Source organism: Arvicanthis niloticus, chromosome 24, assembly GCF_011762505.2.
Source record: "Arvicanthis niloticus isolate mArvNil1 chromosome 24, mArvNil1.pat.X, whole genome shotgun sequence".
In the NCBI taxonomy this organism is placed as follows: domain Eukaryota; kingdom Metazoa; phylum Chordata; class Mammalia; order Rodentia; family Muridae; genus Arvicanthis; species Arvicanthis niloticus.
The window spans coordinates 34,851,147-34,876,000 of record NC_133432.1 but is presented as its reverse complement, the minus strand read 5'-3'; the positions used below and the strand labels follow the sequence as shown (position 1 = coordinate 34,876,000).

Sequence of the window (24,854 nt, the reverse complement as noted above, 5' to 3'; positions counted from 1 at the left end):
CTAGAATCCCCCAGTGAGGGGCTGGAGTGTGGCTCAGTGGTAGAGCCCCTGCCTAGAATCCCCCAGTGAGGGGCTGTGCTCAACGGTAGACTGAGAATTTTCCAACAGATTTATAATCTACTTGGACTAAAATAGCACCAGACCATCACCCTTCGGGTCTAGGGTAAAAGAGTGCTCCCGGCTGAAAGCCACCATGCCTCAGCCGTGGCCCCAGCCCTAGCACACGCAGGGCCCTCTCACCTCCTTGTTCAATGTCTGAGTCCGTGAGGTGTGTGAGAGAGAAGCTGGCAATGTTGGCAGGAGAGATGGAGAACCGGGAGCAGGGGGACACATGTGGCCAGCTCTGCTCCGTGCTCCTGGCCGGTGGAGGAGGAGAAAAGTACTTGGAGGTCTGTAGAGAAGGCTTGGAACCCAGAAGGCTTGTTGTTTTTGACATGAAAGGATCTGGGGAGAAGTCATCATCCCATTCGAAGCCTCCACCTGCAGTGAGAACAGCACCCTGTTATCTTTACATTATCAATTCTTGATAAGGAGAGGGAGCCCAGGGCATACAAAGCTGCCAACAGATGGCAGAGCAGAAACACACAGGAGTGTGAGTCTTCACGCGTCATTTAAAAACCAGTGATGCCCGTCTCCAGTACTGCACCATGACTGGGCATGGCAGCGCGTGTCTTTAGTCCCTAGCACTTGGAAGACAGACAGGAATCTCTCAGAAGTTTCAGGTCAACCTGGTCTACATAGTCAAACTGTTTCAAAGACAAGCAAAACAAACAAACCCCAGCACAATGACTTTGCAACTGACCAACAGCACAAATACCTTCTTCATCCGTGGAACTTTCGGAGTTCATACACCTGCCTAGGTAGGGTGAACCTGAGGATGCTGCTGGGCTGCTGGGCCCAGGGCCGTGTGCTTCTCCTCCGCAGTGCCCCAGCTCTTTGGTGGGGGTTTCCTGAAAAGCCAAACAAATATTGCAGTCAGCCTGTTTCCTGGAGCCCACATGTCCACTACACCCTGGGCTGACAGGATGAGGTATGCTAAAAAGTCATTAACTTTCCCAGTGGAAGGCAGCGCCAGATCCCCTGGATTTAGAGTTACAGATAATGATGAGCTGCCAATGGGTGCTAGGACTCAGGTCCTCTGCCAAGTCAACCACTCTTATTAACCCATGAACCATTTCTTCAGCCCCCATCTCTACTACCCTTTTGAGGCAGGGTCTCACTGTGTAGACCAGGCTGGTCTCTTATCTGCCTGCCTCCTGAATGATGGGACTACAGGCCTGTGCCACCACATAAGACAAGGTCCTGCAGTATAAGGTCCCTCACACAAGGCATGTGAGACCATCCTGAGACCTCTGAGAAGGAAATGAACAGGCTGACACAGGAGGGAAGAGTCCTAGATTTCTCTCGTCAGTGGTACCAAAGCTGCACCTAGCCAGGTGTTGAGGAGTTCCTGGGCCTACCCTTGAACTGACCACAAACAATGCACCAAAGCTGTGGAAACACTATGGGATGCAGGACGCCACTGAGACCAGCATGGCCGGTGGGTCCATGAGCAGGCCCGACCAGAAAGAGGAACTAGGACTGATACCGAAGCTCACAGGGGCCGAGCTGTGGCCTGAAGTCAGCTGTGAAAGCTTAAGAGAACCGTACACTTTCCAACCTGAGAAGACAGACCCCCGTGGCACAATGGGAAGACACAAAGTCTAAAGTGACCCAGACTTTAAGGAGCCAGAACAACCTCAGCACACAGAAGAAATTGTCCACACAGGTGTCAAAGGTCACAAGTACTGGGATAATCTGAAGAGTTTAAACAGTGGGGCCAAATGCAGACAAGAAAGAGCTGTCAAGTCAGGCTCCACAGTCAGAGAAAATGCCCCTCAGGAGTAAGCGTCATAGAGGGCAGAGGAGGCTGAGAGAAGCTGAGTGAGCTTCCCCGAGCAGGACACGCAGACAGCAACCTGGAACACCAATGCTGGAGACAGCCGTCAGTTACCTTAAGTTCTTTTCTTTCTTCTTACAAAAGCTGACCATACTGCCTTTATGTGTTTATTTATTTACTCTGTGGGGAATGCGAGCAGCACATGCCGTGGCATACACGTGGAGGTCAGCAGGCTTGGAAGTGACTTTTTAGCCACTGAGCTATCTTGCTAGCCCTGGTTACTTTCCCTCACCCATATGAGTGTGTGGATGCGTGTGTGCCTGCCCATTGAGACAGGGTGGCACAAAACCCAGGCTTGCCTCCAACTAGCTATGTAGCCAGGATGACCTTGAGGTTCGATCCTCCAGTCTCTACTTCCTAAGTGCTGGGATTACAGATATGTTCCACCATGCCCATGTGAAGGGCTGCTGGGTATTTATGAATGCTAAGCAAGCACTCTACCAACTAAGATTCACTCCTAGCTCATGATCATGAAGTTCTTAAAATGTTTGATGATTGCACAAATTTGTTTTGAGAGGGTCACGATGATTAGGATTAACTCAAGGTCTCAAACATGCTAGGCAAGTGTTCTGCCACTGAGCTGCAACCCCTGACAATGAGCTCTCTCCTCTCCTCTCCTCCACTCCTCTCCTCTCCTCCACTCCCCTCCCCTCCCACCTCCCCCAAGATAGGGTTTCTCTGTGTAGCCCTCTCTGTCCTGGAACTCAAGCTGTAGACCAGGCTGACCTTGAACTCACAGAGATCCACCAGCCTTTGTCTCCCACGTGCTGGGTTAAAGGTGTGTGCCACCACTGTCCTGCCAGATGGGGCTTTTCAATGGATGAAGATATAAACGTACACAACCAAGTCATGGATGAGTGGCACCAGGCAGCACCCAGAAGAACATCTCCTACACTCTGGATGAAGTGCTGAAATACTGCTTTGAAGCTGACCCCAAAGGTGGTATACATGTTGAAAACCCTGGAACAGCCTCCTCCAAAGTGTAACACACTAAACCCAGAACAGAGCACACAGTGCTGACAGCAGTGTTCCAGAGGAAAGGAAGAGGCTGACGCACAAGAGCAGAAGCAAACAACACACCTAAGCCCAAGCACGCCACTGAAAACAGATGGTTTAGTTCATGAAGTACCTGCTGTGCAAGCCAGACGATGTGTTGGATCTGGATACCCATGTGTGCCAGGCCAAGGCACAAGCACCATAATCTCAGTGCTCATCTCACTCTCCCCATAATAGAATCAGACTACAAGTCCACACTAGAAAGAAACAAGAAAATGCCCAACTAGAGCTAGCCAGTTAGCTCCGGAGGGAGAGGCGCCCATTGCCAAAGCCTGAATTCTAGCTCTGGGACCCACAAGTTGTCCTCTGACCTCCACATGTGCCCATGGCATTTGCACATCTACACATACACACACTGCAAAAACAGATGAGTACGTGGGAAAATGGGGGATATACCCCATGGGTAATGGTGCTTGCCACCAAGCCCAATGATCTGAGTTGGATTCTCAGGACTCACAGGGTAGAGAAATGACTCCTCAACTTATTCTCTGACCCCCACATATACACTGTGGCACGAGCGCATACACACTGAATAAAAACGCAATAAATAAAATAAATGCATTAACCATAAAGAAAAGAAAAATCTAACTCTCTGAAATTAAATAATATACATATAAGGTTTTAATGGGTCAAAAAGAAGTCTTATGGAAATCTAGAAAATAATCTGAGATGAATGAAAATAGAAATACAGCATATTTAAAATCTTCGGGAAGGAGCTACAGGAGCAACAAGGAAATTCTCACCATTAAAGGCTAATAGAAAAGTCTCAAGTCCCAGAATCTAGGAGAAGGGCTGGAGAGATGGCTCGGCAGTTAAGAGCGCTGGCTGCTCTTCCAGAGGTCCTGGATTTGATTCCTAGCACCCACATGACAACGGCTTACAACTATCTCTAACTCCAGCTCCAGAGGATCTGACGCCCTCTTCTGGCCTCCCTGGGCACTGCATGCATGTAGTGGACAGACATACATGCAGGCAAAACACCTATCCTCACTTATTAAAAAAAAATTAGGAGAAAAAAACCCAACCCAATGTGAGTAGAAGGAAGTACTAAAGATGAAGGAGACAGCAATGAAATTGAAGAGAGAAAAAAGGTCCAGGAAACTGAAAGCCATTCTTTGGAGAGGCTCACAAATCTTTGTCTCTTACTTCCCTACTCATCATCCAGCCACTGTCCTAACAGCTCAGCCAAGGACAACACCAAACAGCAAAGGAAACAAAGAAAGCCAAGGCCCAAACCAACTCTACAAACAGGAGAGGCAGGCTCGCTTCTGCTCCTAGGAGCCACCCCGGCTGGTTCTGGAGGTCAGCCTTGGGTAGAGCTCTGGCAGCAGCTGGAGGTGGGCAGGCAGCTGGCTCGCCCACCCACACGTCAGGCTCAGCCCAGGCAGCTACTTTTTTCTTTCACTCAATCCCAAGCAGCAATAAAGAGGCTGTTTGTTGTTCACTTTGGTTTCATGCTGCTGGCTGAACACCCTCCATAGCTGAGCTGTGACCCCAGCCCTGAGAAATGTGGTGAGAAAGTGACTGGAGGCCAGCATCCCAGGGACGAGGGGGAACAGTGCTGGAAGCCCCCACCACAGGACCCTGAGAAGGTGCTTCCCAGAGGCCAAAATGAAGCCAAGCACTTGGCTCTGAGAACTAAGCAAAAAAAGAGGGCAAGCACTGTCAGAGACAGCAAAGATCCCGGGCCTTCTGGCATATGGTGGGGCGCATTCTCAGGCCCATGACCTGAGAGCTTAATCAGAATCTAACTGATTCAAGAAGCAAATTCAGGGGCAGCATGTGATGGTTAACACCTTCAACCCCAGCACTCAGGAGCTCAAGGCAGCAGGACCAACAGTTCAAGAACAGCCTGGGCTACAAGAGAGTTCAAAGTGCATTTGAACTACATACCTGCTTCAAAAACAAAGACTAGGCATGTATGGCAGTGACAGTGCACTACTACCCCAAGGCCCTGGGTCCCATTAACATCCATATAAACCAGTAAATCAAAGCTTACGAAGACCAGAAAGCACAGAACATGGAGGAAGGAAGGAAAGAAGGAAGAGGCTAGGGAGATGATTCCATTGGGAAAATGCTTGCCACGAAAGCCTGAGGACCCAGGTTCAAGCCCCCAACAGCCATATAAAAAGCTGGGGCTGGGGACATGGTTTACCACTGGCTGTTCTTTCAGAAGATCTGGATTTGATACCCAGCATACACACGGTAGCTCAGAACCATCTGTAACTCCAGTTCTAGGGGAGCCCTCTTGTGACCTCTTAGGGAACCAGGCATGCAAGTGGTACACATTCTTTTTTTTTTTTAATGTATATGTGTACTTAAAGCCGTGAGATCTAGGTTTAGTAAGATACCCAAAAAATAAGATGGACAACAATTGGAAGACACGTGACAGTGACCTCTGACCTCCACATGTAAGAAGGTGTGTGTGTTGAGAGAGAGAGAGCGCTCCAGTTGTAAGTTGTTCCATTTTCAGGAAGCCTGTCTAACCAGCAAGCAGAGCAGAGCACACACTAAGCCACCCAGTGTCAGTACTGAAGGGCTGTCCTGCTGCGCACATGTCACACTCTTCATACACGCCCCAAAGGGGATGCTGCTGGCCACCGTGTCTCCAGAGCTGCCTGCCAGCACTAGGCCTGCACCCAAGAGTTACATATTACTGTCAATTGTCAGATTCTAAAATCTGGTCAACTAATTTCAGCAGAACTCTATGAGAGATCCAAGAATGCCCAGGGCTTCATCCCTTAACTACATGCTAATATCCATCACAAAGCCAGGCATGGTGGACACCTTTAGACTCATCACTCAAGAGGCAGAGGAAGGTGGATCTCTGAGTTCAAGGCCAGCTTGATCTACAGAGTGACTTCTTGGACAATCAGAGCTACACACACACAGAGAAACCTTGGCTCAGAAAATCAACCAAACAACCACAAGTTCCCATGACACTGCTGATGCCCTCCATCCGAGAAAGCTTTGCTTGTCCTGAGCTCATGCGTTCGCCAAGGGCTACAGCAGCCAAAGACTGCTTGCTTTGCTCTCACTGCCTGCCGTGAACATGTTAACTTGGAGCCCAGTCATGTCCCAGGTGGCAGTCATTATGAAAAAGGCTACTTCTAAGGCTTAGCATCTTAGTACAGGTTTCTCATCAGGGAAGACACTGCTTCGTGGGAAAGGTGATGCAGGTGGTTTGGATTTCCAAGGAAAAGCTGGCATGAAGAACAATGGACCACAAGGATGGTGTCTTGGAGTCAGAAATTAAAAAATTTGGGGGGCTGAAAAGATGGGTCATTGGGTAAAACACTTGCCAAGCAAGCATGAGGATTGGAGTTTGAGTCCCCAGCACCCATGTAAATGCAGAGAAGCACCCACCAGTTATCTCAGGGCACAAAAGGTAGAGATGGAACCCCCAGAGCAAGCTGGCTGAGACGAGCCGAATCAGCGAGTTTGGGGTGTGAGAGAACCTGCCTCTCTATATAATGTGGGAAGTGAACAAAGAAGATACTCAGCACCAACCTGTCCCCCCACATAGAAGCAAACGTGCATGCACACACATGCAAATACGCATACATGCACACCACACACAAACAGAAACAAAATTCTGCAAAACCAAATCAGACCACAGTTAGCTTCACACCTTTTTGAAATTCTCTACAATATAGAGGTCAGAGATACCTGGTCAAAGAGATAAACGGTGACATCATCAAAAAATGTCACTGCCTTCTTTTCCTTCTTCCATTCATCCGGCAGCTGCTCAATGGCCTTGGCGGCCGAGGGTTTCAGCAAACTCCGAAGGTGCCTACCATCATCATTACTGACGATAATGGGCACAGGGTGCTCGGTGTCATCTTCTGACTCAGAGCTTAGGCTGTGCAAGTTGAAGGCCCGCAGGTCCTCGTCCGAGTCGTCACTGTTCTCATCTTCCTCATCTGCATCCATCCCATCCTCCGAGAGGTCCAGCATCCCAGACACACAAAGTTTGCCCAGGTATTTCCCTTCAATGTCTGGCTCCTTCAGCTTGGGGCCCTCCAAGTGGCTGGGCAAAGATTTATCCAGTGTGGAACTCGTGTATGCAAGGAGTTCATTGGTGTTGGTGCCTGTGGAGGCCAGGGTGCATGGGCGATCTTCCTGTGTCTCCAGGTCATCGCAGCTGCTAAGTTCTGAATTCAACAAACTCAAGGGGCTGCCGGCCTCATCATCCACAGGATATGCCTCTCTGGAAGCATCAGCTGGTGTGGGCTGCAAGGTTTCTTGAAGTTCTGAGTGACAAGAATTCTGCAAAGCAGACACCTGACTTTGATCTGGCTTGTTCTGTGGGGCTTCCAGGCAGCTTTCTCTGACATCAGAACTTTCTTCTGGAACAACCGGCTCAGGTGGGGATTGGCCCTTTACCAATGCCAGGGCATTCGGAGATGTACCTGGGACCTCCTCAGGCTTTTTGTCTGGCTCTGAGTCATTGTCTGAGAAGTATGCAGAGTCTCGGTATGAACTCTGGGTGCCAAGCGTGAAGCTCTGAGGAGGACCTTCAGCACCCCTGTGGCCATCTCCTGCATCCGAGATGACGATGACTGGGTTGGGAGGCAAACTGCTGTGGCCACTGTCACCCGCTGCAGCTGTGTCTGAGTCAGCAGTGCCCTCAGGAGCAGGGTGTAGGGTCCACTCAGGAGACTCCAGGTTCTCTGTCTCATAGCCGCTGTCTGCCGGCTTATCGGGGGGCAACAGTTTCTGAGGGGTGTGGGAGCCTAGGGACTCTAGCAATGCTTCATGGACATCCACTGAATCCAGGGAGTCTGGCGTCTCCACAGACTTCTCTGAGGTGGGGATGGGTGTTGACAAACTGTCTTCTAAGAGGCTATCTTGGCTGGTGGAGTCTGAGGAGAGGGCAGATGCCAAGGTCACATCCTTTGGGGTAGCCTTATAATTAAGCTGATTGAAAGTCTCCACAGTTTCCGAGTTTTTCTCAAGTAAGCTGCCACTAAGAGGGTCTTCTGAAAATGGCTGATTTTGTAAATCCTGTCTCAATTCTGGAAGACATCTCTCCATGCTACCCTGACCAGTAATATCATTCACAAGGATGGGGTCTCTTTTGGTTAGATTCAAGGCCTCCTTGCTTTGGCAAGTGACGTCTGGGGGTCCATCACCCCCATCAAGGGTTTTGGCATCGGTAGCAGGAATTTCAACTGGGCCAGTCACAGGGTCGGGTCTTAGATCCAAGCAGATGGAGTTCTCAGGGACTGTGACATCTATAAAGGAGTTGGTTTCTCCTGGCCTCAGAACTGAGTCTGGGAGGCCATTAGGAGATCCTTCTTCTGTGAGTGAGGCCAGAGGTACCTGCACTTCTGGGGAGGCCTGTGGTGAGGTGCCACCCCGAAGCATGGCACCTGTGCCTTCATTCTGTCCACTCCTGTTTTCCTGTGACAAAGTCAAGTCTAGTGTATTTTCCAGGAATTCAATTTCAGAACTTATGGAACCTCGTCGTGGTGAATCTAATGGTGCTGAGGTAAAACCTGCATTCCTAAGTTCTGTTTGAAGATCGTTCACCTGCTCCTTGCCAGGCAGTGAGCCTTTCAGTAGATTTTTCTCCTGAAGAAATAAAAAGTTTTCTGACAGTTCTTGGACACTCAGTGGATCAAAGTGATCTTGGTGCAGAAGACTTTCTGATAAGCACAGAGGGTCCTGGTCCAAAAGCTTATGGGCCTTTTCTTTGTCAGACTGGCAGGTGTCTTTGGGGTCATCCAGGCTTGAACTCAAGATGGCTGGCTTAAAGTCAGTTTGAACTCCATTTAGTTCCATTAGATCAATTATTTTTTGGTGACTGGGCAGGTCATCTGCTTTGTCAAGGTCACTGACTATGTTGAAAGGGCTCCCAGGGATGCTGGCAGCACGAGAGTCTTCAGCAAAGCTGGCTTCTTTGGGGTGAGTACTGCTCTGGAAGAAATCTTCTTCTGTACTGGGTTCCTCAGACACAAGGTTCTTAAGGGCTGTAAGATGGGGTGCCTCAGCTCCAACCCTTTCTGGATTATCCACCTCAGTTGTGAGCAGTGCAGGTGGATAATCCAGTCCCAAATTGCTACTGCTTTTCTCTTCCAACTGGATGTAATAGTCACTTCCAACAGAGAGGTTATGTGCATCAAAGACGGGAACCACCCCAGGGGCCCTCAGGGGCACCTCCTGGCCACTGTCATCTTGCTTGCCAGGGCCAGGATCTGAAAGTGAATTCTCAAACGCTTCGACGGGGAAGAACATACTGGAATAAGACAAGGCTTCGTCTGGGTGGCTCCGGCCTTGCTCATCAAAATGGTCATGCTTGGCAGCCTCCCACACGTACTCAAAGCTCAGGCCCTGACTGGTCTCCGTCACTGTGAGCACCTCCTCCATCTCCCGACCCAGCCGGTCTCTGGCAAAGTGGTCAAGGATGGGGAAGGCAGCGCTGCTTGATGCGTCCCTGCTGTTGGTGTCAGGCTTGAGAGCAGTCCACTGCTGTTCAAAGTCAACCTCTGAGTCCCGCTGGCTCTGCAGCCGCAGGTACGTGAGCAGGCGGTGCACATCTTCTGCGGCTGGCCTCTTGTCAGGAGACAGCCAGCAGAACTGTAACACTTCATACCTAAGAGGCACACAGGGGAAGTTAATGAAGAGGGACAGACTGACTTCAAGTAAGAAATAACCTTCCTTCAAAGCCAACTCAACATGCCCTTCTCCCTAAGATTTCTACACCCTGAGCCACACCAGCCACAGTTAAGGGCTTAACTCAGAGTGAATTACGGCACAAGAGGAAGGCAAAGAACACATGAAGACCCCTCCCCCGCCCCCCAGGACATTTTATAGTATTCAGGTGTAGATTCTGCCACATCATGTCTTCTCCCAGTTTTCTTCTAATGGTTTTCCCCTTAAAAAAAGTAATTTTTTGGGTTGCTGTTCTAAATTGTTATTGTTAATGTTTTGATAGCATTCTAAAAACATGCAGAAAACTTTTTTTTCTAAAATTCCACTTTTGCTCTTGTTTGGATATGTCTATTTTTAATATTTTCATTACCATATATTAATTATGTATGATAATGGGTTTCACGATGACATTTGTATACAGGCACATACTATATTAGGATCAAATTCACATACCTGCTCCTTCCCTTGTCCCCTTCCAATGCTTCCCAACTAGCCTCCCTTCTATTTTCATTTGTGGGAGTATATATGCCCCTCCCCCTCTCACCAATCCTATATGTGTACAAATATTCAAGGAGGGCGGGGGCATGAGCACCCCTTTCTCACCAATCCTATGTGTGTACAAATATTCAAGGAGGGCGGGGGCATGAGCACCCCTTTCTTCCATGGCCAGGTGCTGACAAGCCCCATCATGTGGATCACTGATGCCGAAATGGCTCTTTCTGCCACATTTGCTCCTTTTCTTCTTTTTCTAAATATTTATTTTTTTAGTCAGGAGTGGGATATACCATGGCACTTGTGTGGTCGGAGGTCCCTGTGGAGGAGCTGGCTCTCTCCTTCACCGTGTGGTGCTGGGAATCAAATGCAGGTTGTTGGGCTTGGAAGGAAGCATTTTTACCCACTGAGCCATCCTGGCAGCCCCACAGTCTCCTCTTCACAACTATTTAGCAGGGGATGGATTTCTCAGAGCACAAGGGATCTTGTGTTTCCATCAAACACCAGGGATGGAAGCCAGAAACTTGTAAGTGCTAGGCCAGAGCTCTTCACGGGGCTATTTCTGCAGAACTACACTTAGTTTTGTTTTTTCTTTTTAATTATTATTATTTTAAAGATATTATTTTTAATTGTGTGTGTACATGAAAGTGTAGGTGTCAATAAGATAGGCTAATGCTGAGATGATACTTCTAAAATTAGTCATAAATAAGGTAAAAATGACTACATTTCAGAATATCTACTGTCTAAAAATAAGGGTCATATGAACGTGTGTGTGTGTGTGTGTGTCTGTGTGTGGTGTGCATGTGTCACTGAACCTGGAGTTTATTGATTCAGTGAGGCTGACCCAGCTAGACCATCCAGCCTCAGAAATATTCCTGTTTCCACCTCTCCAGTACTGAGATGACAGGTACACACTGCCACACTCAGCTTTTACACATGCGCTGGGGGTATGAACTCAGTCCTCCTGTTACGAGCCCTCTCCTTCCCCAGTATTCTGTTTTTGAAGATTACAAAGCTACCAACCATCTATCCGAATAAGGCTGCTCCAGCTGGGGCTTCGGGAGTTTCATGTCCCTCTCTCTAATGACTTGATTGAGGACATCCAGGTCAGAAAGGTTGGCATAAGGCTGAGCTGCACTGCTGAAGAGCTCCCACAGTGTCACACCCAGGGACCTGTGGAGAAAAGAAGACCATGCTGAGTCTCTGACAATGTGTTTGCAGTAACAGCAATTGAATGGAGAAGGTAATATTGAAGTGGTTATTTATTAGTAAGAACAGGATAAAAACCACTCTTAAATAATCAACATCCCAGTGGGGGAAACATTGTTATTTCTCTTAAAATGAGGGTGACCAGAGGCCTTCTTGTTTTACTTCATCACGAAGACAGAGTGTAATAATAAAATCACAGGAACTAAGCAGTATGGTTGCTTGTGACTTTAAAACCTTAAATCAGTTGAAAGATTGATGGGATGTGTTAAAACTCAGGAAAAGAAATCAACAATATAAACATTCTGACTTCCAAGTGGGGAATTTACTGAATAATGATAAACATAAACCTTTACATGAGCAAACATCTCTTCCCACTTAGGCCGGTCGCCTGCTGCTTGGGTCACTCCTCAGCACTCCAAGCTAGTGGCAGCCATCTAGTGTGAGAAGAGGCCTCAGGTTGGTGTCCCCAAAGGTGGACAACCTATCTCATGGTCTATCCAATTAGCTCTGCTGTTGACCCGAGACAAGGTCTCACTGTGTAGACTAAGCTGAAATAGAACTCACCACATAGACCAGACTGGTTTTTAAGTCACAGTGGTCCTCCTGCCTCAGTCAGCCAAGTACTGGGATTACAAATGTGTGATGCAGTACCTATCCTATCCCTGCCCCTGCAGCTTGTCCTTGTACCCCAGAGTTCTGTCCTCCCTGACAAGGCCTACTCAAGGAAGTACTTTTCCTTTCCTTCACAGTCTCTCATTCTTTCTACCATCCACTGTCGATAGAAATGCCTTATCTACTGGGACCTCGTCGGGGAGCCACGATTATCACCTAGAAGTTTAAACTTTTAAAAACTGTATGTGCATGGGCATTTTGCCTGTACGCACGTCTGTGCACCACTTGCATGCTGGTGCTCTAAGAGTCAGAGGAGGGTATCAGATCCTTGAAAATGGAGTGAGTTACAGACGGAGTGTGAGCTGTCGTCCTGGTGCTGTGAGCCCAACACAGGCCCTCTGCAGGAGCAGCCATCTCTACTCTCTCGGAGTAACTTTAAACAACAAAGTGCGACTTAGGATCCCTTGCACCCTTTTTCCCTTTTTTTCTGAGTCAGGGGCTCACTGTGTAGCCCAGGCTGGCCTAGATCTTAATGTAAGCTAGGCTAGCCACAAACTCACAAAGATTTGCATGCCTCTGTTTCCCAGTGCTGGAATTAAGAATGTGTGCCCATTTCTAACATTCAGTGACAGAGCCAGGTTTGACCTGGGAAAGTGGAGTTTTTCCAAAGCTCCCTATGATTTACAAATCTCTTCCAGATTCAGGTGTGGAGTTAAGAGACTGCCTAATGCCCACCGGGAAGCTGTGAGCAGCTGCAGCACCGAGAGGCTTCAGTTGCTGCTGTGCAACCTGGTGTTCAATTTCCTGATGCTACTTTTATAAGAGTGAGCAGAGCCAGCATATTCCACATCCACAGAGGTCACTTCTACAGGGAGGAAGAGGAGTCCTCACACTAGCCCAGACAGCATCAACTTCTCCTTCCTGGTAAAGAACCATCAAGGGTGGACAACCAAATTAAGTACAAAGATGTTTAAGACACTGTCCAGTGACTTTGGAGGTGCCCGTTTTATTGAAGAAAATCCATGTGAGATGCTGAAACCAAAAGGTTTGCCAGATGACAGAATTTAGCCTGTCCCCATCTCAGGTTTCCACAGTCCTCACTTGCCTTGATTCTTTCCCTCTTCTAGAAAGACATTCTCAGACCAAAGCCCCTGGGCCCCTGCCACCCCCACACGCTTCAGAGGACGGGAAGGAGACACAAGGTCCCCAGCTCTTTAGGCCCCAAGTTCTGTTCTTTTGGGAAGAAATGTGTCCTGCTGCTGCTGGGCTCTCCCCACCTCCACTCTCAGGTCTGTATATGGTCCCCCATCCACCCTGGCATGAGCAGTATGGCGGAGCCTGGCACTGCTGCCAGCAACTGTTCCGATGGTCCGGAACAGGGCCAATTCTGCCTTGGGGAACACAGGCTCCGTTTTCATGTCAATCACCCTGCTAAGTGCAATAACAATGCCAGTCAAGCATAAAAAACATCTTGAAGAATCCAGGGTGGGTAAGAAGGCAGGAACTTCCAGGGTGAAGCTGGAATTTTGAGAACTGAGACGACAAAAGCCACCTTTGAGTCCTGGGGTGTATGTGCAGGCACTTGGGTTTCTCTGTATGGATTCTAGGCTCAGTGAGCCATCTCACAGAAGGATTCTGCTTCAGGGCAGGTAATAAGCCAGTTCCTCAAAGGCAAGTTGCCAGACAGGGAGAGAGGAGGACAACTAATGGGGCTGACTTACAGAGTTGGTCTTGAGTAATCCTCACTAGCTCAGTGAAAACGTTGCTGCAGTGCTCTGCTAGAGCAGCGTCCTGTATGTGGCAAGACACCCAGGTCCCCAACAGGTCAAATACAGGTCTTCTATGGAGGAGTCTGTCTCAGTCTAGATGGCTGTGGATTCTCACCATAAGAAAGACCAGAGGCAACAATGTACCATTCAGAAGTGGAAGGACCAAAGTATTACTTACTGCAGTGGTCTGACACAGATCACAATTCAATTGTGTAAAACAAACAAAAACCAAACAAGCAAAAAACACTGATAATTTTTTAAAAACAAAAACTATAAAAACTTAACAGAAAGATTTAACAGAATAGACATAGCTGAAAAGAGAATCTTAAAAACAGAGAATTAGTGCGGGGAGCACATGTTCTAGAATAGAAAGGGTGGGATACAGGGGAGGAAGTAAGAGACACAACTGCTCATGTTAAATTAGCCTTCCCAAAGGAGAGAAAATGAACAGAGGCAATATTTAAAGAAAAAGAGCTAGGAATTTTCTAGAAGCAATGCATTTATCAACCTAGAGATTTAGAAAGCCAAATAAATAACAAGCAGGGGTAGGTGCATACAACCCACACCCACACAATTCACACCCATACAACCCACACCCACACAATTCACACCCATACAACCCACACCCACACAATTCACACCCATACAACCCATACCCACACAATTCACACCCATACAACCCATACCCACACAATTCACACCCATACAACCCACACCCACACAATTCACACCCATACAACCCACACCCACACAATTCACACCCATACAACCCACACCCACACAATTCACACCCATACAACCCACACCCACACAATTCACACCCATACAACCCACACCCACACAATTCACACCCATACAACCCATACCCACACAATTCACACCCATACAACCCACACCCACACAATTCACACTCATACAACCCAACCCACACCCATACAACCCACACTCCTACAACCCACACCCATACAATTCATACCCATGCAATTCACAGTGGCACACATCACAGGAAAAAAATAGAAGAGAGAAAAAAATCAGAAGTATCTTAAGCCGGTAGGAGAGAAAATGTCACGTCACCTTCAAAGAGCTTAGGCAGACTGACAGCTGACTTCACTAAGCAACAGTGGAAGCCAGGGGACAGCAGAATGACATCTTCAACACGCTGAGAGGAAATACTTGGCATCACATAAAAATGCATTTGAGGGGTGAGAACCAAACAGGCCAAGTGTATGTAGACCACAGAAAACACAGTCTGGTAGCAGCAGGCCTCACCAGGAAGGACATACTTTAAGTCTGAGCATAACCCCAGAGCAAGGTCTGAGATCAAAACCCAAAAAGAACAAAAGAAGCATGAGAAAAACAGTTTGTATGTGGATAAATCTAAATGAATACCGATGTTAAAAAGTAACATGTTAGCCTGGTGGAAGCCAGCCTGGTCTACAGATTGAGTTCTAGGAGCCAGGGCTATACAATAGCACATAATTATGTGTGTATGCATGTGTACATGTGCACAAGCGTGTGTGTGTGTTACATAGCTAAAAAGAAAAAAAGAAGTGAGGTGTTCCAAGCTCCTGTACTAGTCAAGAAAGAGGGAGAAGAAATGAAGGAAGATTAAGGTGTGTAAAAAGTTCACTCATATTGTCATTTCTAAGATAATGGGTAAGAGCATGGGCATAGAATGCATAGCTTCTAAATAAAGAGAGAGAGAGAAAAAAAACAGCTAAAAAAGAAAATCGATCCAAAGGAAGGCAAGAAAAGGAAAACCAAAAATAAACAGGAAAATACCTGATACCCAAAATAAAGGTATCATTAAGAAAACCAATGACACTGTCAAGTCAAAGACTTAGATACATCATCATTTTAGCGTCTTTTGAAATGACCCCTAAAAATCAGTCTTATATGACAGTCCAAACCTCAAAGCTTTTCCATTCGCTTGTGTAAACATTAAGCACCTACTGTATTCCAGGCCACGTAGGTACAAAATGAACAACAGATGTAGTTCTTGTTCTTAGTAGAGGCAAATGGGTAGAAGCAGCAGCAGTAACTCCTATACGACTGTTACCACTGCTATGGCACATGGCGTGTCTTTCTGCCTCCTACATCCTAACAGAATTACTTTTATACTCAAAGAGAGGGGAGTCGGGCCCTTGCTAAGAAAACCAAATAAACTGGCATGCCATATACCTACCAGATATTACTGTATTTAGTCTGATCTGCAGTCAAGAGTCTGTCTTGAAAGCTGGTCACTAATTCTGGAGCAGTCCATCTCAAGGGGAAAATTTTTTTGTCGTCTGTCTCAATGTAATCCTCCTGTATGGTCACAAGCACAGTGTTCAGGGGACTCCATGTGAGGGAGCTTGAGAGCTTAAGAGCAAAACATTCCCAATGAGCACGCACCCAACCACAAAATACAGCACAGGGAAATGGGAAGGAGGCGTACAAAGAGACTTCTGGATGGAAGATGGACAGGAGGTATTCCCCTGAGGTCTGAAGGCTGTGTGAATGGGTCTCTAAGGCACAGCGCTTTCTCAGTCCCCTTTAGCACAGGCTGGCCATCTGCACTGAGGGCTGTGCTGGTTACTACAGCTGACGATACAGGTCCACCTCCCACCACTTACCAGCAGCAAAGTGATGGTGAGCTACAGACACTAGAAGCCTCGTCCTTAGCTGGACGTAAGGGCTGCACAAAGCCCTCACTGCTCTGAGGGGCTAGAAAGGTAATGCTGGCAACGACTTCACAGCAAACAGTAAGTGCTTCAGAAACTACAGTCAGTGCTTGGACAGGAAACCAAACTAAATTTGCATGTTTTGAAAGCATTACACCTCTGGTCTCACAGGAACCCACTGAATGACAGATAAATGTTATCTTTATGTTGCTGCATAGAAAACGATGAGTATTGCAGCAATATCTTTTGTTTTTTAAAGATACAACTCATTTAAGTATATGAATACTTTGTCTGAATGCATGTATATACACCATGAATGTGCTCAAAGCCTAAGAAGGAGGTCATAAGAGGGTATCAGGTGCTCTGGGACTGGAGTTACATACTGTTGTGCACTTCCACGTGGGTTCTGGGAACTGAACCCGTGTCCTACAGCAAAAGCAGCACACGTGCTAACTACTGAGCCATCCATTTCTCCAGCCCCAGCAATGTCTCTGCCCATATCCCAGGAGAGCTCAGCAAACACACAGATGAAATCTACTGATTTGCTTTCTTTTTTTGTTTGTTTGTTTGTTTTTTTTTTTCGAGACAGGGTTTCTCTGTGTAGCCCTGGCTGTCTTCAAACTCAGAAATCCGCCTGCCTCTGCGTCCCAAGTGCTGGGATTACAGGCGTGCGACACCACTGCCCGGCCTGATTTGCTTTCTTTAGGGGTATATTTAACAATTAAAAAAAAAAAAAAAAAAAAAAAAAAAAAAAAAAAAAAAAAAGCAAACCCATGAATATCAACCTTAGCATAGCTGTGCTTCAGCGCTCCTGACTGTAGTGAGAAACATCTGCAGACAGGCATGCTTGCTCTACAAATAGTAATTAGCATTTTGCCCACATGCTGATTATAAACTTTGTTACATAGGGTCAGTGAAGCGGTTCAACAGGTAAAGATGCTTGTTTCTAAGCCTTAGAACTTGCGTTCTGGCCTGGGGACCCACACAGTAGAGAGAGAACTGACTTCTTACAAGTTGTCTTCTGACTTCCTCATGCATGTCCTTGGCATGTATGTGTCCACAAACATACATATCCGCATAAAGTAAATAAGTATGCAATTAAAATATTTTAATATTGATATTTTTTTATATATTATTCAGGCAAACTGAATCCATTACACTGAATTACAAATGTCTGTAAAATGAACAGAATCTTTACAAAGCTGTCACAAAACCTTAGGCACAAAGCTACTGACTTTGACAAATCAGAAGCCAATGGTACCATAAAAGGACTGGGATAGACCTGTTCGAGAGAGGCCATGTCATAAAGACTAAGACTTTCAGCCCTCTATAAACACAGGTAGTGTTTTCAACCCGACTCCTGACTGGCAGTAAGCTGGTTAAGAAGACAGTAGGCAGAATTTGCTTACCTTGTATCTGCTGAAGCCTATTCCATAGTCGCCCACTTTGACATTTAAGTCGGAGGTAAGATAACAATTCCGCAGGGCCAGATCACTGCAAACAGAAGGAGTAAGGCCAGCGTAAGAACAAGCAGGATCCACTGCCAGGATCTCGCTACACAGAACTGTTGCACATCAGAGGCTTCATTCAGAAACCAGGTATGCCTTCAGCTATCTGCTTGTAGTTAGTGTCTCAATTTTTTTTCATAGTTTAAGAGCTAAATTCCATGTTCCTAACCACATTTTAGGCACCTAACTAGGATCACTGGTTAAGTAAGGAATATACCTACACCATGACTTGAATCACACTATTTAAAGAATAATTCAGAAAGAACTTTAAACTATTGAAATTGGTGGGTCTGGAGAGATGGCTCAGCAGTTAAAAGCACTAGCTCTTCCAGAGGACCCAGGTTCAATTCCTATGTAGCATTTCACATCTGTCTGTAACTCCAATTCCAGAGGATCTGGCACCAGCACACACACATACATGCAGACAAAACATCAATGCAAGCGTGTGTGCACACGCATGCGCATGTGTGCGCAAACATACACACACAAATAGATGATATATATTTAAAAACCCACATGTGCACACGCACACACACACACACACACACACACACACACACACACACAGATGATAGATATTTTTTAAAAAACACTGAAATTGCCTGAATTTTCTTTACAGTCTGACTTTAGAAACAGTCTCCTCAATGTATTAATGAAGAAAGGTACCAAAGGTCCAAAAGCCATTCTGTGAGCCCCACTTGCCCTCACTTTTCAAAGACATGCAAAGACAGACGCTCTCCAAGAAACTCTCCTCTTCCCACTCTACCTTCCCAGGGAAGGACAATTTGTAGACAAGATTCACTTTGTGCTTTCCTTGTAATCATAAGATTCTGCCTTCGACTCCCAGAGCCCATATAAGAAAGCTGGACATGGTGGTGCACACTCAAAAACCCCAAGGATGGAGATACAGACACAGGAGGCCAGCCTAGCCTACTTGGTGAGTTCCAAGCTAGCAAAAGACATTGTCTCAAAAATAAAATGGTCAGGAAAAACAATTTAAGAGTGTCTTCTGGTGTACACACGCATATCAAACAAAAGGAATACTTTAATAAGTGAACAAAATTCCTCCGTTTTTGTTTTTCAAAAAATCTTAAAATATTTATTTTATTTTAAAATTATGTGTATGTGTGTCTATCTCTGTGTGGGTTTGTGCACATGAGTTTAGATGCTCAGAGGCCGGAAGCAGGTGTTAGATCCCCTAGAGCTGCAGTTACAGGTGGTTGTAAGCTGCCCAATGTGGCCACAAAGCCCTCGATACCCAGGTGTTTGCCTAAGAAAGTTCCCCTAAGTGACTCAGTTTTCTTATGTCTTAGCTGAAGAAAGAAACAGCACCCACCAATGATCCCAGCATCTGAAAGTGACTCTGCTAGTAGGTGAAATGTTCTCATGCTCACACAGCAATAGCTACAGGGGCAGCAATGGTGGCTGCAACACTCTACCTTGCATGTGTTAGGTCTCAATGGGCATGCTGAGTACAATACTGACTCAGCTATACTGATGGCTTTCCAGGCTGTTTACATGGGGTGATTTGCATGGTGCTCCGTCAAAGCCTTCTAAGCCTGTGGTAGCATGTGGGGAAAACCTGGACACTGTCTGACTTTGCTGTTGTTAACAATATAGAATCTTCCTATTTTTTAAAAACTTGTTTTAGTGAGTGTGCACAGAAATGGTGATTACAGGGGCATAATAAAGAATGAAAACATTAGAGTGCGATCTAGATTCAAAGTAATGCTTCAGTTGGCCCCCAAATGCTAGTGCTACGTATGCTCTGCACCTGTCAATGTGCAACGCTACGGAACAGAAAAAACACAAGCGCTAACGTGCAACCTGACGTCAAGGCTGCTCCGGACAGGAAACGCAAATGCAGCCAGCATTCTCCTTCAAGCTGAAAAACAGGTCTGGTGATGAAGCTGCCCGAGCTCCAGCCCTGCTGGCTCCTGGAAGGCACTGGCTGGTCACCATACTTGGAAGCAGGCCCAAGGGTTCCAAGTCACATCTCCTCACCATTTGTTTTTAAGTTGGGGAGCTGCACATCACAGCCTGCCCATCTGTGGAAGGACTCTCTAGTGCAAATGGCTCAAAGTGATCAAGTCCCAAATTAACCCATGCCAAGTTTCTACCTACAGGAAGCCAAGCAACCAAGTTCCTCAGAGAGAGTGTGACGACAGGAAGCCAGGTGCCTAAGAGCCACTGAATACTTTTCCGGAAGCTTGGCTCATGTTATCATATTCAATCTTGCTTCTGGGTAAAACAGATCCCCGATTCTACAGAAGAAATAAGCTCAGAGGGATCAAAGGAGACTCACAATGGTAAAGCTGGTGAGGGGAGAATTAACCCCAGTTGATCCTCTCTGTTCCCCTTCATTGTCTGCCTGCAATAGCCACAACATCAAGGTTCATAAAGGCTGGTTCATCATGCTGTGGAACCCAGATGTGCAGGCAGCAGATTATCTCAAGGAGACTGGTGTATGTGGGAGGGGGTCGGGGGACACCACATATGATAACACCATACACACACTCTCACACGCACACACTCGGTGGCTTTTTCCCTTATCTTTCAGCTACTTGTTGGGCTCTGGGAATGCAGAATTCTTCCACTGTGTAATTCTGACTAGACACAGAAGACAGTGCCTATGAACTGTCTGTGACAGCTGGCTGGACTTTTGGGAACCGTTGATGGGGTAGAACAAGGCCCCCTGGGTGGAATTTTCCTTGGGCTGGTCAGGCACAAGGCTGAGCTGGACAGTCAGGCCTCTGTGGGTCTCTACTGGCTCCAGCTTACTGTTCCACTGTACACAACTGCAAAACAAGATGAAATGCTCAGATAAGCAGTTTCTGGGTACTGGATACCAGCCTGCCCAGGGTTCTGAGTCTGGAGGATTATGATAGCAGAGGGAAGTACCACCCTCAGGGTCATATTCCAGCTCAGAGCCTAAGCCTAGCGAATGGAACCTCCTAGTAGTGGACCCCAAGACACAGAGCCTGAACCTGAATACACAGGGAAGGGAGATGCTTTGACAATGCCTAAAACCAAGCTAGGCTGGGGGCATGGCTCAGTTAGAGTCCCTACCTAGGATCCCTCAGTGAGGGGCTGGAGATACAGCTTACGAGTACACATGAAGCCCCGAATTCCATCCTCAGCACTGACAAAACACAAAATGAGCCCGACTGTAGGAAGCAGTGGTCAGCGGTTATACTTTGCCATTCCAAGATGGCGCTGGCCTCGTGTCTTCCCTGTAGTAAACAATTAACTGCGCAGCTGCAAAGGCAGAAGGCCCGCCAAAGTCACTGGCCAATCCCGAGGTGTAATATTGGGTGGTGAGCAAACAGCCAATCAGAAGTGAATACGTCACTCTAGGGTGTATTTAAGCTAGGCCTCTTCCTGTCTAAAGCTCTTCCACGTCCTTTCGCGTTTTCCACGTTTGCTGATACAGAGTAAAGGCTCGTTTTGCAGTAACTACCCGAATTGCGTCTCTCGTGTTTCTCTCCCACGGGCGAGGGGGGACACGGGAGGTGTGCGCAACAACTGGAGCCGAAACCCTGGAGTTTCAAGGCAACGCGGAGGCCCCCAAGTTTTGGGGCGGGTTAAAAGACTGAAGGATTCGAGGTACACCTTTGGAAGATATGCCTGGGGTGGCGTTTGTGGCAAGCGGATTTAAACTCACCGCTGCCGCTCCACTAGCTAGCCTCTTGCTTGCATTACATTTGTTTTTAACTTATGTGCGTTGTGAGAAAGAGGGCCACTCTAGCATACCAGAACCAGGGTGTGTTAGCCGGCATCAAGCCATGGAGCTTGGAAAAGAGAAACAGGCAAAAAGGCCTGGTCATAGGATAGAGTACTTAAGAGGAACAAGGGCTACTGCGGAGTCCATTAAGCTTAAGGGGAGAGTGGAGGTCAAAAGGACCCCCCTGTACTTCATTAAGGAGCCTGACTCCATAGAACTGGGCAGCTCCGAGGAAGAAAGCATAGAGCAGGCGGCAGCTGCCTATACAAAAAACAACCGTGCTGAGATAAGACTAAGAAAGCTAGCTCACTCGGGCTGGAGGGTCCCCTGCCGTGCTTCTCGGCTCGGGCTGTGGGAACAGAGACACTACGACGGGGCCTGGGTCAGACCGGTTGCAGAAGCGCTCTGCTATCTGTGGCGGCTTGCAACAAGGCAGAGCCAGAACAAGGGAGCGTGGCGCGAAAGACAGGCAGAGGAGAGAGACAGTTTGCTCTGTGAAACGGCATACCGCTGGCAGACACACGGGGAGTGCCCCGCGAGCTCAGAGCAAACAATGGCAGTGATAGAACAGATGATCTTTGAAAATGCCACAGCTAAATGCCGTACAGCCATTGTCCCTCATAAGAACAAGAGGCTACAAGATTGGCTAAGGGCCTGCTGTGGCCCGGGAAGAGAAGCTGTTTGTGCTTATTCCACAGGTGAAAACAATTCAATTTGGGTCCCTACTCGGCTGGTGCAGATTGTGAAGAATGAAGATAGGTTGCAAGATTACAGCTCTTGAGTCTCCTGATACTGAAGTTCCATTTGGCGATAAGTATACCACTGTGGGCCATAGTCAGATCTTGAACTGTTCTCTTGCCAGTACATTCAAATGCTGAAGTACTGTCCATTGTTTAAAGCTATTGAATGTTACTTGGTTGCCCTGGCCTCAGGCGCATCTGCCGAAAGCCTAGGTCATAAATGCTACAAGTTTTCCATTAGATTTTACACTTGGTTTTGTGGCAGCAAACTTTATAACATAAAGGTAATCCACTTGGTGTTGATCTGAGAGAAAATAGATTGCTTACATCGTTAAAGATTGGTTTTTTGATTTGCCTATGTTCTAGAGAAAAGATAAAACATGTGTCTTTTAAGGTTTACAGTTTAAATTTAAGGTTCAAAGCTAAAACCAAACCCGCACAATTCGGCATAAGCCAAGCCTCAGAGAGCAGGCAGAGGGAGGTTAAGTGCATTTACATTTGAATTAAGACAATGCAGACTGCCTGTAGAAGCTCAAGTGTTAAGCATTCCCTTTTGTTCTGGGTCTTTAGACCAGGCCCTAGAAATGTGCTTAAGGGAATTCGTCTTTTGTCCTCATTGTTTCTTGTGAGAGGAGGGGTAAACCTAAGAACCAAAGACTTTACAACAGTCTGTGGGCTAAGAGTTATGATTATGCTACAGAGATTAAAATTATTCCTGCTTCCCTCCATGAGTATAGCTGTGCCTGCTGATAGAGTATGGTTCAGGTTGTTTTAATTCCTTTGTATTCAGAGTTGTTAAAAATGAGATGCTTTGGATTCCTCTAATATTGTAGCAATTATTAGAGATTAAGATTGGCTTTTATCCGATATTCTCATTGGACTAAAAAGATTGGTTATTAAATTAATCCAAAATAAAGTTCAAATTTAAGATTTATACAGCCTAACTTGCCTACTTCAGCTGCCATTTCAGTAAATGCTTATATAAAAGATGTTTTATACTATCCCTTTACATTTCTGGTAAAGGTGAAAGGTTTACAGTTAGTAAATTTATTCATAATTTTTAAGAGCCCATGAAGTGATATTTGTTAAAGATAATTGCTTCAGAAAATGGTTAATTGTTTTACATTTTATATATATAAATATTGTTGCTGCTTTAATACAAAAAATTAAGAGGTTAAATCTTTTGGTGTGTATTATTCATTGTGTGATACTTTATTAGTGGATTTCTCTAAAGAAGTATTTTCTCCAATATAACGAGCTTTAAAAATTTTAGAGTACATGTTACTCCAAAAAAGGATTCAAAGACAGTGTCTTTTTAATATTTGAGACAAGTTGGGCTAGAAAGAAGGCTAGATTTACAATTTAAAATATAAAGGCTGAATTCCCAGCAACCACATGGTGGCTCACAACCATTTGTGGTGGGGATCTAACGCCATCTTCTGGCTGGTGAGTGTACATACAAAAAGAAAATGGTTTACTTTTAATCTTGATTTGCTCTTAGTGATTTTTAAAAGCTGTTAAGAGATATTATTTGGCTAAAACCTCATCTTAAGCTTACCATAGGAGGATTTAAACCTCTGTTTAATGTTTTCAAAGGGATGCAAGTCCTAAACTAAATCATATGTGTATTTTCTTGAGTTTATCCTGCTTCAACACAATTAAATTATGTGTTGTAGCCACTGTTTAGAATGTTAAAAAAGGGTATATCTGCCTTCGTCTTGTTGAATGATATATTTCATGAAGTGCAGAATGTTTCGGCTACATGATCTAATATCTTTAGCCATTTGAATAACATTAAAATTAATAAGGTGTTTAAGAATGCATCTGCACAACCGGTGTCGGTGTGTGTAGACCCTCCATTTTTCTTTATGTTATCCAACCTTCAGAATAATTCTGATACCTTAGATTGTAAGAATGTTACATGCCTTTTTAGCACAATGCTGGAATGGATCACTAGACCTAGCCTTGGTTGTGCATGTGCCTACCTTTGTGCCCATCCCAGTACATCATTATGGAGACTTAAAATAGACTTTGGTCAATCAGAGAGTTGATTGGCTCCAAGCCCATGTGGAGCAGCTCACGGATGTGGTTCAAATGAGCTGCGTGTCAGCAACCCCACATCCAGGTATTACACCTCTGAGATTTGTGAATGATACATTTATTTAAAGCCATAATCTTTCTGCTTATTTAAAGGAGAATTGGACTGGGGAGCTAGACCTGGTGCAACAGCAATTGCAAATCCGGATTTCGAGCCTTGATGGAGTGTGGATGGACCCCGTTACCCCTGGCGATTTTACTTCTTGAATTTCTTCTGTCTTTTCTTTCTTTCTTTCTAAAGAGTGGGGATAGGCCTGTTTGATGCAGCCCTATGTTGTGGATTAGTGTTCATAATGGTTGGTCTGTAAGCTCAGAGCCCAACAAAAACGTGACATGGCCGCTTTAGGCCAAGCACTCGCAGCCTTGAAGCAAGCATCTCTCCCTGAAA

At 46.2% G+C, this 24,854-nt stretch overlaps 1 protein-coding gene across 2 annotated transcripts in view; it reads right to left on the bottom strand.

Moving 5' to 3' along the window:
- The window catches only part of Lmtk2 (lemur tyrosine kinase 2), a 94,685-nt gene that overhangs the window by 4,568 nt on the left and 65,263 nt on the right, over positions 1-24,854 (bottom strand). For both annotated transcript variants that reach the window (XM_076923631.1, XM_076923632.1), the window contains exons 8-13: positions 17,807-17,891; positions 15,920-16,041; positions 11,168-11,317; positions 6,665-9,593; positions 818-950; positions 241-480 (exon numbers count right to left, since the gene is read on the bottom strand). In XM_076923631.1, the coding sequence (XP_076779746.1) occupies positions 241-480; positions 818-950; positions 6,665-9,593; positions 11,168-11,317; positions 15,920-16,041; positions 17,807-17,891 (3,659 nt within the window). The remainder of the gene's footprint in view (positions 1-240; positions 481-817; positions 951-6,664; positions 9,594-11,167; positions 11,318-15,919; positions 16,042-17,806; positions 17,892-24,854) is intronic.